Raw genomic sequence first — 17,050 nt, forward strand, 5'->3', positions numbered from 1 at the left:
CGCGAAACAAACGGAGAGAAAATTTATCCCTGCTCCGCGGGGAATCCCCGACTCCGCAAGTATCCCCGTTTACCCATTTAAAGTTTAAAAGAATATATGAAAAAAGAAATAAATGAAAAGAATAGAGAAAAAAAAATAAGAGAATATGATGAACAAATAGATATAGAGTGAAATATAGGTAAATCATTTGGATCTAGGGGTGTGCATCGGTGTAAAACCGAACCGAAAAAACTGAAGTGATAAAAAATAATTAACACCGACACCGAACCGAATAATAGCTAAAACCGAAATAAAACCGAACCAAAATATTCGGTTCGGTGCGGTTTAAACCGAACAAACCGAATTACATTAAAAAAAATAAATAAAAACCTCATATTTTCTCATTAAATTTACCATAACCACAAATAAAAAGGATTAAAAAAAATCATCTATCATGCAATGAAATAAACATAAGAGGCAGAAGGTAGCAAACACACCAGATTGTGGGGTAAATTTCATCAATGGTGTACAACCTTTGTTCCATTTCACACTTTGGTGTACAGCCTTCAATTTGTCTCATTAATATGTACGAACTTATAGATGACCTCCCACTTTGGTGTACAGCAGGTAAAAATGACTGGTCAATACGAGGTAACGTGTCATGTCAGCAGTTTGACCGATCAAAAAATCAAAATTTGACCACCTAATTAAAATTACTTTTATACCCTTTCTTCTTCCTTTACCATGTCCTTTTCTCTTTCCAACTCCTCCCTCTCTCTTAATGCAGCACATCTTCGTCTTTTTCGTCGGTAAAGCATATGGGAACAATTGATAGGCAAAAACAGGAAGCATATGGGAACAAGTGATTAAAATAGAAAATACCCAACAAATTTCTATTTAAATAAATAATACAGTTAATGATGGATTTTGTAGAGGTAGTCGGCACACAGTGTTGTAAATCAGCCACACAGAGAATGAATGCCAAAGACTATAATCTAGCGAAGTCAGGTTATGATGAGAAGCCCCCGATCTTGGATGCAGAGGCATAAGATGTGGTGGGGACTTAGAATTTGAGGAATATCGCTTGTGCTGCTCATAATACTCCCGGAACTTCTCATCGCAACTGCTCATTGCAATTTCTTTAATCGAGATGAAGATGTTGCCTCTACTAGACTCGTGAACGACTTTGGTTTTCCGTTATAAAACATTGATATTGTTGAAACACATTTCCACAATGATTTTAATTTGACAAAATTATTTAAATTAGATTTAAATTCCCATGATAAAATATTCCAACACATTAAATTTAAATGCTTTGATTTATTTAATATTAATGTGTTTGTTCAATATTGAGTAATTAAAATCTGTAAGAGTTTAAAGACAATAAAAGATCAAGGCTCAAAAGCCCACAAGAGAAGGTCAAAGCCCAAGTCAATAGATTCAAGTCATGCGGCCCAGCAGGAAGAAACGTGGCCCAACAACAAGAAGAATCGAGAAGGCATTCTCAATTGCTTCATGCCGAAGCTGCTGAGTCGAACGGATAGAAGACAGGTCAGCAGTTGACCTGAGTAACTTCGAGACAAAGTTGTTCCACTTTGGGAATGTTTCAGAAGACGCATGAAGCTGTCTGGAAGACTTTGCCATAAGTAGAGGGACAATCTGACGCCTACCGACCAGAAGTACCTGGCAACTGAATCAGACAGAAGATGCAACGTTCTCATTGGCCGAAGACACTGAGCACTGACCAAGTGAAAGCGACAGCAAGCCATTTCCCTCCAACGGTTATTTCGAAATTCGAAATACCTAGAGCCTCAGATGTCACCATAAATAGGCCTCTCAAATGCTTCATTTGATGCAGATCTTCACCAAGTCGAAGCGCTGACCAAATAGCAACTCGAAGTTCTGTGCCAAAGCAAAGCAAAGAAATCTTACACTCATTCATATTCTTGTGTAAAAGCCTAGATTGTTAATCATCTAAAGTGTTATTTGTACTTAGAACAAAACATTTATCATTTCTAGAGAATAGAAGGAGATACTAAGTTGCTCGATTATAGCACTCAGTGGTAGAATAGTATTGAGTATAGGACATAGAGGAAGGTACTCTGTATACTCACTGACTATTGTAAGAGGTTTGTGCTCTACCTGAAAGAGCTCAGTAGTGGATTAAAAAGCTCGGAAGGATTCTGGGGACTGGACGTAGGCAGGAGGTCGAACCAGGATAAATCTGCTGAGTAACACTTTCTAACTCTTACTCCTTATATACTACTTGCTTTGTACTGTGCCTAGTAAAACGTAAAATCTATATACTGAGTTGTTTGACCTGAGCACTCAGTTCGGGAATAGACTTAAGTGTTATCTCCTGACTCAACAATAGAAGCCGTTCTAGTTACTAGTTAACTAAACTTGCCTCTGATCTTACTCAGCATCACTGTGCTAAAAGACTAAGTAAAAGTCTTAACTTAAAAAGAAGTCAGCCTTAACGTGAAAATTTTTAAATAGTTCCTAACCCCCCCCCCCCCCTGGAACTAATCTTGTCACAGTACACGGGACCAACAGATATCCCTTTCCTGCAACCCCAAATTTAACAAATTGAATTCTGAATCCAATTCTGAAAAAATTAATTAGGACTACATTTAGATGCTACAAGGGAAATTGTTTGTACCTCATCGGTAAAGCCTTCTCTAAATAATTCATAATCAAGAGTCCTTTTGAAATTACTTTAGACTTCATCTTCATCCTCGCCATCCGAGGACTCTCTTTGAGACAGATCGCAGTTCTTACCAATCGACGAAGAAGACGAAGATGTGCTGCACCAAGAGAGAGAGAGAGGAGTTGGAGAGAGAAAGCCACATGGTAAGGGAGGAAGAAATGGTATAAAAGTAATTTAATTAGATGGTCAAATTTTGATTTTTTGACCGGTCAAACTGCTAATGTGGCACGTTGATTCGTGTTGACCGGTCATTTTTACCTATTGTACACTAAAGTGGGAGGTCACCTGTAAGTTCGTACATATTAATAAGACAAATTGAAGGTTGTACACCAAAGTGTGAAATGGGGTAAAGGTTGTACACTGTTGAGCGATTTCCACAAGTGCACGGTTTCACTTGTAGTAATAAAAAGATATCGATCCCACATGGAACGTTTTTTCACAAAAACTTATTTTGGTATAGTTTAAATACAACTTAGGTTTATTAAGTAGAAAACCGTTAATTGAATTTGGTTTTGAGATTGATTTAATAAGAATCGGATTAGAATATGTGTAGAATGTTAGAAATCAATTCCGTCTTGAAATTAAATTACAAGACAGAAACATTTAGCGTTTAAAATAAGAGAAGAGTTGTACTCGCTTGCATTAAGCAAAGATACCAACTTTAAACTTTGTAAAAATTATAAATATGTAATAAACGTAAACTCCTTCAATTAAAAGGCTTTGAACCGTAGAGAACCCTCTGGCGTTGAGTAGATTTTTACCTTCACCAAATTTATACTTATTTCCGATAAGCCGATCCAACGATCATATCGTCCGTAAGAATGAAATTTCTCAAGTGTTCAACAAAGTTTTCTTGTAAAGATTTTGAATTTAACTACGTTTTAATGAAAACACTAGAACTTTACTTCGGATCATTTACCAAAGTAACTACATAAGAATTTATTGAATTGCATGAACTTTATTAGATGAAGTGTGAATTGATACAAGTTTACAGAGAACAAAAAGCATGGAAGCATTCAAGAGGACTTAGTGAGTTCCAGGTTGTCAATCCTTTCCTCAAACCTCGTTAGAGTTTGTCAGGCTCCGGGGTCGAATCCACTACTTAATCTTCTCGCTGAATCTTCGGAATAGAGATGGCGTTTCTTCTACCGAAATGCAAACTAGTCTTTGAACGGATCTTAATCTAAATCTAATTGCTACTGTGTTTGTAATTAATCTAAGAACAATGTGTGTACATCAGATTGTTTTTACAAAATTGAACTCTAACTCTGAATCGTTTCTGACTCAGAATTTCTGCATAAATTCTGCACTAATCTTAAAAATCTAACTCTCTACAACTCTGAAATCAACTCTCTATTTATAGATGTTGAAGAGTCGTGTTTAAGGGTCATGTTCGCTGCGAAGAGACGTTTCTATCCACCCGAACGGACGCGTTTCTTTGAATTTCAACATGTGTAAACTGTGCTGGAGAAATCTCTGATGTTACCGAGATGGGAAAATCTCTGCCGAGATTAGGGAGTAAAATTTTGGTCTTCGAAACGCAAGTGGGAGTCTCTGGAATCAGCGTGTCGCGATCGAGATTAAGGAATCTCGATCACGATACGGGAGTTTTCTTCCGTCTCTGACTTCGTTCCGTCATCTTCATTTCGGTGCGCTAAATTTCCTCGTCTTTTGCTCGTAACTTAGGGTTTTTCCTTTGTTTTTGACTTGTTTTACCAAATATTTAGGTACTTTGCATGAAAGAAACATATTCGGACGTAAAAGTACTCTAAATAGATATAAACAGCACGATTTCATAGCAAAATTGATGTAAATATTAATGATATTTTATGTATATTTTGGGCTTAACAAATCTCTACACTTAATCTTTTGCTAGTCCCGAGCAAAATTTCACTGAATTTATCCTTTAACTAATCTCTTTATGAAAATAAAACATATATCTTTGTATTTCTTTTTAAATTAGTTAAGCCGAAAAGATTAACTTCGCAAGGCAAATTTATACGCAAAATATCAAACTAACTAGTATAAAGGCGATATATCATTCGTCTTGTATTTTCAATTTTAAAATCGAAGTATTCGGGACGATATAAGCACGCATGTTATTGAGTCTTTTCGTCTCAAGGCATTTCAAAGCACAAAATTTCCTTTCCCAAACCTAAACTATTATATGAATTATATTAAATGAATTAAGTACTTAGGTTAATTTATTTGCTAAGTTATGCCCGAGATAAGGGTGGTCTTGATCGTAACTTTATATGCATTTTATTTGTGTTCGCTTAAGAGGTACCGACCATGTCATGGGTGGACGCAATCGTTACTTTAAACTTAAACACGCTTAATTTTTACTTTAATTTTAACGTTCCTTCCATACCTCGATTGTGATAAGGGTGGTCGCAATCGTGGCCAAAAGTATCGTTTACTTATTTTTTTCTTCCCTTTCATACCTCGATTGTGATAAGGTTGGTCTCAATCGTGGCCAAAAGTTAAGAATACGACTACTTGATTTAATTAACACGAGTTATAAAATTAAAAGTGGGAAAAAGAAAAATAACACATTCATCCTATATTGACTTAAAATTCAACATGTATTATGGCTAAAGTTTCCTTAAAAACTTCAATTGGTGTTAATGTAAGACGAAAATCAAACCGAGCTAAAAAAAATGTTAGTTCAATTTAATGCCTATAAACCTAATTGAAAATTTAAAATAAGATTTATTGTATCATGAATTTACATGATATAAAATAGAGATAGAAATAAAGAATTTTATTTACTTAAATACATTCACTCGAGATGTTTTTATTTAAAATCGTATCGGAGAATTGTGAAAAATTTAAAAAATACTACCTATATAAAAATGTTATTTTCTATCGATAATGATAACCTAAAAATAATCATATCCTAAAATTTTAACTTATGATTAATTTATAAACATATGAAAATATTAAGTTATGAAAAACAATGTTTTTGTATAAAATGACATTTATTAAAAAGTATGGCTTTATTAAAAATGTGTTGCATATTAAAATGTTGCATATTGCATAAAACAATTGTTGTATTTATAAATTATATTTATGAATTATATTTATGTTAATATAAATGGTATTTATTCTTATTCGTTGCATTTATTCGTACTAAAAATAAAACGATATATGTAATATCTCCTCCCACACTTAATTTGGACCATGTCCTCATTAGTGCAAAAATTGATAAAACACGAAAAATGGTACGAAAATAAATTATACGAATTAAGAGATAAAAATTATGAAATAAAAATCATCCATCATAATATTAAAAATTAAATTGTACCAAACATATTAGAAAATAGAAAATTGTACCAAACTTAAATATAACAAGATAATTGATAAATAAAAGAGTAGATAGAACCTAAGTATGAGTAGGCGAATCCGGTGGAGACGGCGATGTGGTAATGTTTTGACGACGGAAAAATGATAACATCCGACGCCGTGTGGATTTGTGCTCCCTCCGCAAGGTGTTGATATTGTTGTCCACCTCGGTGACTCGTGAACTCATCACATTGTTGCTTTCAACCATGTCGTCTAATCGCAAATTTAATTGCCGGTTATGTGCATTCATTTGGTTCCAAATTCTCCTCAAATCAATTGGATCAGTATCATTTGGCGCACCACCTACAAATGCTTGAGCTTGAGCTTGTGGTTGTGGTTGTGGTTCATCATGCGCCTCCTCCTCACCCGCTTCTTCTTCTTCAATGCCCTCTTCGGTACCTACACCATGTGAACTAGAGGCTCCTCTACCCGTATGACCATTAAGATGTGCAATACGCGCCTCATACGAAACAAAAACGGGAGGACCATCTCTAAGCAATAAATTTGCTCGAAGAAGAGCCGCGATATCCAATAGAGGTAAATAGCCTTGGTAAGTGAGGTTTTGAAAATCCGTTAACTCCCCACGTGCACCCATGACAAGTCCGGTAATAAAATTCCCTAAAGGTACTTGCTTAGTGTGTGATGCGGCGGCATGGGCTAAATTATCAAAGAGCATTCCTATGCTATCAATTTGGAGACCTTTGAACAAACAATCAAGCACAAATAAATCCCAAACTTGAACTTTTGAACTCTCAACCCGTCCAAACAACGAGAAACTCAAAAATTTGTGAAAATAAAATACACAATTATCACGAAACATCTTGCTAGATGTGTTTTTGGGATAAAAATAATCTTGGCCCGAAATTGTTTGCCAAATGGTGTGTGAATCAATCTCCTTAGGCCTTTCAACAAAACCACTAGTTGAAAAACCGAACATATTACCCATAGCTTCATAATCAATAGTATAGGTGATACTATTATTCCTAAAAGTAATTAACTTCTTCCTCTTATCATATTTCAAAAGTAACTAAAAACTCAATAATGAATCCATCATTATGAGGAAATTACATGCTTTCAAATGTATTCCAACCAAGAGTAGAAAGAAATTCATTGATTCGGTCCAAGAAAGATAACTCCTATTTGGATTTTACCAAATATTTAGGTACCTTGCATGAAAGAAACATATTCGGACGTAAAAGTACTCTAAATAGATATAAACAGCACGATTTCATAGCAAAACTGATGTAAATATTAATGATATTTTAGGTATATTTTGGGCTTAACATACACCATCAATGAAATTTACCCCCAGATTGTGAATGTTTTCCATATGTGTTGACAAATAAACTGAGGGATAGTGATTAGTACCCAGTAACAAAAATATTAATTGTCTAAACACTAAAATACGCACATCCCTATTTGTATCGGATTAATCATAGGTTCAAGTTTTTCTATGCGTATTTTTTTATTTTCTATAATTAATAACATGTTATCTGGGACTAAATGGGTAATCCGTCGGGAATCCCCGCAGGACACAATACGGGGCGGGTTCGGGGATCCCCGCGGGGCAGGAATACCCTTTCCCATCCCCGTCCCGTCCCCGCTAATGGGGCACATATTAGTCCCCATCCCCGCCCCATTTACATCCCTAATTACAGGCAAGTCTTAATTGTATTATACTAGTCATTTCATATAATACTTCGAATGATATTTAAGAATATAATAGTTTAGCATACGCAAGACCGTCTCCAGTATTTTAGAGGTTCTAAGCAACTTTTATATAAAAAGATAATATTCTTTCAAAAATAATAAATGTCAAATAGTTAAATAACTATATTATTAACTACAATTCATAATCATATATTAGTTTTGATGTAACAAACAAAAACAAATAATAATAACCTAAAACTAAAAAATTATTTTTATCGCTTTTTATTTACAAATTCTCTAATTAAATAATTATAATCCATTTCATCTAAAATTTTCTTTATTAATAGATAAACATATTCAATCTCTCTTGTAATATAGTTGGTAGAGATAATTCTTTATTAACTTAGCTTAAAGATAGTCTCTAGGATATAATTTGATTTAGTTAAAGTTAAATTATGTAGTCTATTTTTAATATATATTCAATAAATATTTTTAGCCCTTAATCTTTCATATATTTTTTCTCCTTATCAAATAGTACAATTTCAATCTTAACATTTATCAAAAGGCGTAATTAAAAGCCTCACTAACAGAAATTGACACATAAGATGATTGTATAGTTAACCTCTTTATACTTAGACGCCCCGTCAAATTTCCAACCTTATTCACAATTTCTTTAGGGTTAAACAATACAATTAACATATCCCTAACCTTGAGAATGCTCCCTCATTCCTTCCATCTGCCATTGAAGAACTCCATCTTCGAGCTCCAAGGATTCATCAAGGTTCCATCATTCAATCTTAAGAAGACGACTACTTGGTCGACAGCTTCCCTAAAAGGGATTTCTACTCTCTTTTATTTCTTGTCTGTTTTAGATCTTTCCTATGTATCCTAGATTGATTGTAACTTGTGACAATATTTCTTCATCTTTAATATATAGTTTTCAGTATTAATTTATCCATTCATTGTTATTTCCTTCTGTTTATGCTTTACCTAATTAGTTTAAATCATTCAATAATCCAAATATCGTCTAGGTTCATATTGCGAGTCGAATTTGATTATCCATAATAGAAGAACCTATGAAATTGACAACCTCATAGTTGGTAAGACCCAGATTCCTGAACCTTAGAGCTAGCTCGGCCTATAACAAAGGAATAGCGGGCTAAGAACCCTAGAAGGATAAGTAGGTTTAATCGCCTTAGGCCTAATCAACTCAGATTAGATTATCAATTAATTGTTAAATTAGGTTGAAAATAGTATTATCGTATCACTCCATTCACTTCCAGGTTTAATTGCCTTCCTTAAGACCACTTAAGAGTAGGATTAACTTAGATAAAACCACTCAATCAAACCCCCCTATCGCCTAGATAACATTAGAAGCCTAGTAGTTTGGTACTTGCGGTATAAATCATGTGGATTCGATACGTAGACTTGTCCAGATTTATTATTTATAACGATGGGGTACACTTATCCCTTAGTGAGCCTTTAAGCATGAGCTCGGGGCGTATCAGTCGCCCCAAATGTGCACTTTTCTGGGTTGAGCTTGATGTTGTATTTACAAAGCACTTATAGAACTTCCTTGATGTCTGCTGCATGCTTCTCCATGGTGGTTCTTTTGATGATAATATCATCCGCATATACATAGAAATTATTCCCATTATTGTCCTCAAATATTTTGTTCATCATTCTCTGATACGTGGCCCCCGTATTCTTTAACCCAAATGGCATCACCTTAAAGCAATACGTTGTTTGATGTGTGACGAAGGAAGTTTTGATTCGATCTGAAGGTTCCATCTGTATTTGACATCTATGAAGGAATACACTTCATATCATGCAGTTCCATCAACTAGAATATCAATGCAAGGTAGAGGATAATTTTCCTTTGGACACGCCTTATTTAGATTTGTGAAATCTATGCAGATCTTATAGGACCCGTTTGCCTTTTTACAAGCACTACATTAGCCAACCACTGGGTATATATTACTTTTTTTTATTGCATCTGCTTTCTTTAGCTTTGTAATTTCTTCTTGTATAGCTTTTTACCTTTCAGGTCCATGGTTCCGTCTTTTCTGGGTGACTGGCGTTGCATCTTCCGCCATGTTTAGCTTATATGTGATCACATCTGGACTTACGCCTGTCAAGACTTCATTTTCCCAAGCAAATACACTCTCGCATTCAACCAGAGCTTTTATGATGTCTTCTTTTATCTCAGGTTTTAGCCCTTTGGCGATTTTCACCTTTTTCCCTTCAGCAATGATGAACACCTCGGTGTCACCTAATACCGTGGTAATACATTCTTCATCCTCTCCTTCCCCAACATCTTTGGTTTATGGACGCATAGATAACGAGGCTGAATAAGTTTCCTGCACCAACTTCTGATTTCCTCCGATCATAACTCCTCCACTGCTTGTCGGAACATACATCACCAGATGGCGGATGGAAATCAAAGATGCGGCTTCAGAGAGGAATGGCCTTCCTAAGATGACATTGTACGCCAATTGTCCATCCATGATAGAAAATTCTAGATCTTATGTCCATACCTACTCATCCTCAGCGATCTCGCACTCCAAGGTCAATTGGCCTTTAGTTTGGATTGTATGTCCTGTTACTCCCAGGATATCCATAATCGTTGTCTCTACTTGAACTGCCAGAATCAACCATGACTTGCTTCATCTCCCAGCCATCAATTACCATTATTATTATTACTAGTGCATCCGCATATCTTTGCTTTTTTAGCAGGTGGCTGATACCCTGGTCCGCTAGCAATAACGTTGATGACACCTTTAGATTTCTTCCTGGGCTCTATCTTCTGCTTGTCATTGTCTTGTTCTTTGTTGTTCTGGACAAACCTATATATCAAGTTTTCCTCTTTCAATCAACTTTTCTATCTCCTCCGCCAGCTCCCAACAAACTTATATGTCATGGCCATTTCTTCTATGGAACCTGCAATACGCCTTAGCGTTTCTTCCAACATTTACATGCTTCTCCCTTTTGGTTTGGGATATATAATGTCCCGTTTATACTGACTTTTCTCAAGCCACAAGAGAATTTCTTGCTTAGGGGTGTTCAGGGATGTATATGTTGGTCTTCCTTTTGAATTTCTCTTGTTCCTAGATGGTGGATCACTAACTTTCTCTTTCTTCTTAGATTCACCCTTCTCTTTCTTTTGTGGGGAATTTGTAGCTCTTTTGATGTCATCTATTTCTATGAACCTTTTGCATAACTCCTTTAACTCCACAAGAGTTCGAGGTCGGTGCATCACTAACTTCTCCCGCAATCTCTCACATCTTGTATTTTTTTTATCACTGCTTCTATGGCTGTGTTGACATCGTCATGAGTGATTGGATACACAATTTATTGAATTTCTCGATGTAATCACTCAAGGATTCGTGCTCTTTCTGCATGAGATCATACAGCTTTCGGTAAGATACGACGGGTGGGATACTGCCTGCAAACTTTGCGTAAAACTCTCGGCTTAGTTGCTCCCAGCTATCTATTGATCTAGTGATAAGAGATTGAAACCAATCATACGTCGGTCCTTTTTAAGGTGGTTGAGAATATTCTATAGATGATTCCTTCGCTGGAACTATAAATATCCATCAGCTCCTTGTACTGCCTTGCATGTGCTTCAAGATTAACTTCTCCTTTATATTAAGGCAAGTTTGGAGCTTTAAACCTTCTGTCTGGATCGTATCCCAGGATCTGCACTGTGAATGGTGAATTCCTATTTACTGGATGGGTGTATCTTTTCGCATTATTTTCTCGCCTATTCAATGCAGCTTGGACATGTGCTTCAAGATATTCTTCTCCTTTATATTGACGCAAGTTTGGAGATTTAAACCTTCTATCTGGCTCGTATCCCAGGATCCGTGCTGTGAATGGTGAATTCTTATTTACTAGATGAGCGTATCTTTTCGCATTATTTTCTTGCCTATTCAACGCAGCTTGGACAATCTCATTGTCCATACATTCATTATTGAATTGTGGTGATGAAATTGGTTCTTGGTCCGTACCTTGGTACCATTCTTATCGACGTTCTGGTGAAGACCTCGGAAGAGAGCGGGAACGCTCTCGATTTTGGGCGTACCTAATACCTATCACATCATCATACACCCATTCCTGTCTTTGAGCTTCTCTTGGTGGATCGGGGAATAATTGCCTTTGTAGTGGAGCGAATCTTGACACGGTATGGTTGACTGTTGCATCCACATCGTGTGTGTGAGGAGGATTCCATTGCCTATGAAAGAAGAAAGGTGGGAATCTAGCCCAAATACAAATCCATCTTGAGCACTTGTGGTGTTTGGGGTCGTCAGGTCATCCCAATGTCTCTGGTGACTGCCCGATCCAAATCATCTTCCATGTCCATGGGCTGGGGGTCTGCCCATTGTAACTCTTCCTATGGACTTGTTTTCCAACATCGTCCTTATACGGTCACCAACTTCTTAACCAAAGTTGTTTGTTACTAAGGTCTGGACTTCTTCGTTGAAGAGGGAGGTGAAAATTCATATGTTGGCTAAATTACCGATCCCATTGGAAGAGTGGTAATTCCAACGGAGAGTGGAACGATGGTCTCGCCAGGAGGAGGGTTTGGCCCCTCTGAAGTCATTATGTTTGTGGTGTAAACTCTATAAATTTCAGAACTCCATGCTCACCGTACCAATTGATAACTTGTGAAAAATCTTCAACCGGAGCTCTTCCTTGTGAGGCGTCGTTGGGTTCGGCTATGGACACTCCAATGCTTAAGTCAGTAATATTTATGAGAATAAACTATAAGCACAAAAGTAGGGAATCAGTAAGTGCACCTTGAATACCTCGGAGTTGGGGTATTTATACTAGATTCCGTAACCATCCAAGAGATAGCCAAACAGTCTTATATTTAACGCCCTTTAATGTATTAATGATACATTCTTTACTTCAGCCGTTATAGCCTTTAATGAGCTGTTTAGTGATACCGTTTATAATGGTTTCATGAGGAAACGTCCCAGTGGCAATGAAAAGACTCTAGTTTGGTATCATGGGCCAATGTAAATGAGCCTCTCTCTGCTGTGTCATTTTTGTAAATTTCTCCAAAAATCATACATTCCCCAACTACTCATATTAAAAACCAACCAGCTCAGCTGAAGAGAAGAAGATATAAATTACTAAAAACTTGGAAGTGCCACGTTTCGCCAAAAGATCCGTAAAGGGTAAAAGAGAATAAATAAATAAAAAAAGATAAAATGTGATGTTCCGGGGAATAAAACCAGAGATATCCTCTTCCTCTCTTTGAAAAGAATAAATGGATATTCCAAGACTAACCCTCGAATATTCTTCCCTTTCCGTTATATCACCTCACCCCTTCTACTTCCTTCATTCTCTCACTTTACTTTTTCCCTTCTTTTCTCATCACCCAAACACTCTTTCACTTTCACACCCCTTCTTTCTTACTCTCTTCCTTTTCAAAACCAATACCGATCGAGTAGGTTTAATCAAAGTCATGAAGTTCGGAAAGAGCCTTAGCAACCAGATCGAAGAGACTTCGCCTGAATGGCGAGACAAGTTTCTCTCCTACAAGGAGCTCAAGAAAAAATTGAAGCTCATAGAGCCAAACAAAAGCGGGGATAGGCCCAACAAACGCCCCAGATTAGACGCCGGGGATTGCGCGGTCACCAGTGGCAGCGGAGACATGACCAAAGAGGAAGTCGATTTCATTAAACTACTTGAGGACGAACTCGAGAAATTCAATTCCTTCTTCGTGGAGAAGGAGGAGGAGTATATCATTAGATTGAAGGTATTTTACCTGTTCTTTTCCTGTCTGTTTGGTTCCCGAGAAAATATTCTCTCCTCTCTTTTGCATATAATAGGTAATTTAAAGAGGGAAATTAGTTGTGCTGTTGTTAAATAACCAGTGAACGACAAGGCAGAATAGCAAATCTGAGTGAAACGTTGTCGTATAGTGGTAAAATCTAGTATGCAGTAAAAGATTAAAGAATAGTGAAACGGACGGTTAAGTCCGTTAGCGTTTGGGCGTTACTTTAACAACTGGTGGGCATTTACGATTAGTATTATTATTATTATGCCATTGGTATATTCTTCCACCATGTGACTATTCCGTGTTTATCTCTGTCAGTCACTAATTAATTTTAATGTCCTCTTGTTGATTTTGACAGGCAAAATATATGTATTTTCATTCAGTTATCTCCATAATTTATCCTTTTTATTCAAAAGAAATACTTGGTGGTCTGTATAATTGAAATACCAAGTCCAAGTTACTTGTTCTATGTATACTTATATTTGTGATGGTTGCGTGTTCAAAATATAGTTGTTTCTGCTAATATTGCAACCAGATATAACATTACATGATTTCTCTCAGATCTTATGTGCTTAAATTTAGACATCCTTGTTATGTTAGGAGTATCAGTTTGATGTTTATGTGAAATGATTTGGTATATATATGTTGTTATAAAACAGAGGAATGGAGAATGATGTAATTGAACCAAATATAAGATAATGCACTTGTGCTGTTGAATTTAAGTTGGAAAATTGAATAGGTGAAACTGATTCATAAATTGGTATAAATTTGGGATTCAGGAGTTGCAAGATAGGGTAGCAAGGGCAAAGGACTCCAATGAGGAGATAATAAAAATTCGGAAGGAGATTGTTGACTTCCATGGAGAAATGGTTTTACTGGAGAATTATAGTTCTCTTAATTACACAGGTGAGCATGAGCTACCCCAATATTCTGATTGCTTGTTTTATCTAACAGACAAAACAAGTTATACTAATTTGCAATGATATATTTGAACAGGATTGGCAAAAATACTGAAGAAGTATGACAAAAGAACTGGAGCTCTGATTAGGTTGCCCTTCATCCAGAAGGTACTGCAAGAGCCATTTTTCACTACAGACATGCTATACAAACTTGTGAAAGAGTGCGAGACAATGCTAGATCGCCTTTTTCCTACAAAGGAGGCTCCATTTTCATCAGAAGGCGATGAAGCTTGTTGTGGTCCATCAACTTCTGCTACCACCTCCAAGAACGATGGAATCCTCAGCGAAATTCAACACATGGATAGCTCATACATGAAGAGCACAATCTCAGCATTGAGAGTTTTGAAGGAGATAAGGAGTGGAAGTTCTACTGTTAGTGTTTTTTCATTGCCTCCATTGCAGATTAGCGGTCTCGATGATACTTGGAAAAAGGTTCCTATACTGGAACAGGTAGCCAAATAAATGGAACGGGAGATCAAACCACAAATTACCTTCTTTTTTTCTTTTTTTTTTATATATATAGTTTTTTTATTATATGTATCTTTATGAGTTACCTTTGGTGCATATTCTTATGCATGTCTTAGATACTGACACTGATGTAAAATGTTTAATTAAACTGGAATTAGATATTATGAAGGATGCAATATTGGAATACCTCTTACAAATTCTTTCTTGTAATTCCTTTCCAATGTATGATTTTACAGATATTATGCAAAAAATGATGTCATCCATGGTCACTTTTTTATGGATAAAAGGCCACATAGTATTTAAAGCAATAGTCATAACTAACGACAACAATCCCGGCCCAACAATGAAGCGGCCCAACGACATCTAAACAAGGTCTGAGACCAATACGCATAACTTTAGCCTCAATTAGAAAAGAACCTTTCAGAATCCTATGAGATAAATGATTCCTTAAGGGAATAGGAATCCTAAACTCATAAGGATTCCTAAAGAGGTGACAATCTTAATCTAATCAAGCACTATAAATAGACATGTATGAGTAGAAGGTTCTGTACATTAACTAATATCTCTAAGCTTGTTTTTACTCTTCAATCCGATCTAATCATAAAATTGACTTAGGCATCAGAGCGGGTTTGTCGGACTACGGCCCCGTCTGACCTCCATCTTGTTTTGTAGATCCATTACGACATCAGATTGAACTAGAAGTTAAGGCACGTGATCATATATAGGTAACAAGTTATCATTGGTGCGATGTACGTGGATCGAACAATCTTCCGCAATTATTCAGAATATCTAGTTATGGCTACATCCCAACGAATTCAATTAGAAGTTCTTTTAAACAATGATGAAGAGGTTCGGCCTAACTGGATCCTCAGTACCAACTGTTGGTAGAGGAGGTGTCCCAGAGATTTGATCCGAATATGATCGCCATGCAAAAGGAGATGGACGAGGCGAAAACATCCCACAAATGGGAGATGGTCATTCTCCAACGACAACTAAAAAAAGGCAAGAGAGGATCTCCGAAATAAGCTCGTTCAGGCAGCAGAGTCCGGACATGAGTCCACTAGAACTCTGAAGACATGCTTCCAAAGCATATCACCAACAAGGAGATATTCCCGGTCGATGCCTCATCCACGCAAATATGAAAAGCCAAGAGAGAAGGATCAACCTCAGGGTTGTAACAGAAATCGTACCCCGTCCAAACCATCGGGCCACTGGCACAGTCGTCCGGAGGCAGATAAGCCAAAGCCAAAGCCAAAGGAGGCCACCCCTTTTAGTAAGGAGGACGTATTGGAACTCCTCAGAAAAGATGCGCTGAAAAGAAACAACACAAAGGATGGATACTCGGGCTTCTTAGATACTTGCACACCTTTATCTAGGGAAATTCAGCGATAACCGATGCTTAGGGGTTTTCGAATCCTAACTTTCGGCCAATATAGAGGAATTGGGGATCCAGTCACACATGTTAAGAATTTTCGAAGAATCATGGAGGCAACCATTGCCACAGATGCAGTATTATGTCGTCTTTTTCCTACGACCCTAAAGGAATCTGCAGCCTTTTGGTATGAGAAAGTCTTGCCCGAATCGACCTACGACTTCAACCAAATCACTAAGTCTTTCGTGGATCATTTCGTCACTTCAATACCCGAAGGAAAAATGATGCAAGATCTCAATCGTACAGTCCAGGATGAAGAAGAGACGTTGGCCCAATTTATTGAAAAATTTTAGGCATTGGCCATTTAGGCTAAGGAGTTTAGCATCAGAGGAGTCATTGACGCTATGGCGAGTAACTGCCGAAGTAGAGCCTTGCAACAAAGCATCATAACAGCTAAGCCGAAGGACTTCCGTGACCATATGAAGAGGGCCCAAAGCTATACACGGTGGGAAGAGCACAAGCCGAACCTTTTATTAAGAAAAGAGCCCACACCTGGAGGTAATAAACCTTCCCGAGAAAAATATAGAAGAGACCAAAGCATCAACAAGCCTTAGGAGCAAAGAGATAAAGCATAACTATCGTTTAATGCTCCCCGGAAAGAGATGCTTTTTTGGGTTGAAGACAATAAAATACGAATAGAGTACCCAACAAAGCTAAAAAGGGTCGGAGTAATGGGAAATACTCACTTCCATTAAAATGAAGGACATAAAACAGAAGAT

The 17,050-nt window shown here is 36.9% G+C and overlaps 1 protein-coding gene across 1 annotated transcript; it reads left to right on the forward strand.

Annotated features, from left to right (window-relative positions):
* The first annotated feature begins 12,941 nt into the window (after positions 1-12,941).
* Positions 12,942-15,085, forward strand: LOC136203618 (SPX domain-containing protein 1). The gene is made up of 3 exons (XM_065994816.1): positions 12,942-13,451; positions 14,252-14,378; positions 14,469-15,085. Exons 1-3 carry the CDS (start codon positions 12,960-12,962, stop codon positions 14,891-14,893), a joined length of 1,044 nt encoding a protein of 347 aa, XP_065850888.1. The 5' UTR covers positions 12,942-12,959; the 3' UTR covers positions 14,894-15,085.
* The last annotated feature ends 1,965 nt before the right edge of the window (positions 15,086-17,050 follow it).

The sequence above is a fragment of the Euphorbia lathyris genome, chromosome 8 (assembly GCF_963576675.1).
Source record: "Euphorbia lathyris chromosome 8, ddEupLath1.1, whole genome shotgun sequence".
Lineage (NCBI taxonomy): Eukaryota > Viridiplantae > Streptophyta > Magnoliopsida > Malpighiales > Euphorbiaceae > Euphorbia > Euphorbia lathyris.

Excerpts from the sequence above, each read along its gene's own strand:
- LOC136203618 (XM_065994816.1), top strand. The coding sequence starts at position 12,960 with ATGGATATTCCAAGACTAACCCTCGAATATTCTTCCCTTTCCGTTATA. Across the intron at positions 13,452-14,251 it reads AGTATATCATTAGATTGAAG|GAGTTGCAAGATAGGGTAGC; the intron begins GTATTTTACCTG and ends TTTGGGATTCAG. Across the intron at positions 14,379-14,468 it reads TAGTTCTCTTAATTACACAG|GATTGGCAAAAATACTGAAG; the intron begins GTGAGCATGAGC and ends ATATTTGAACAG.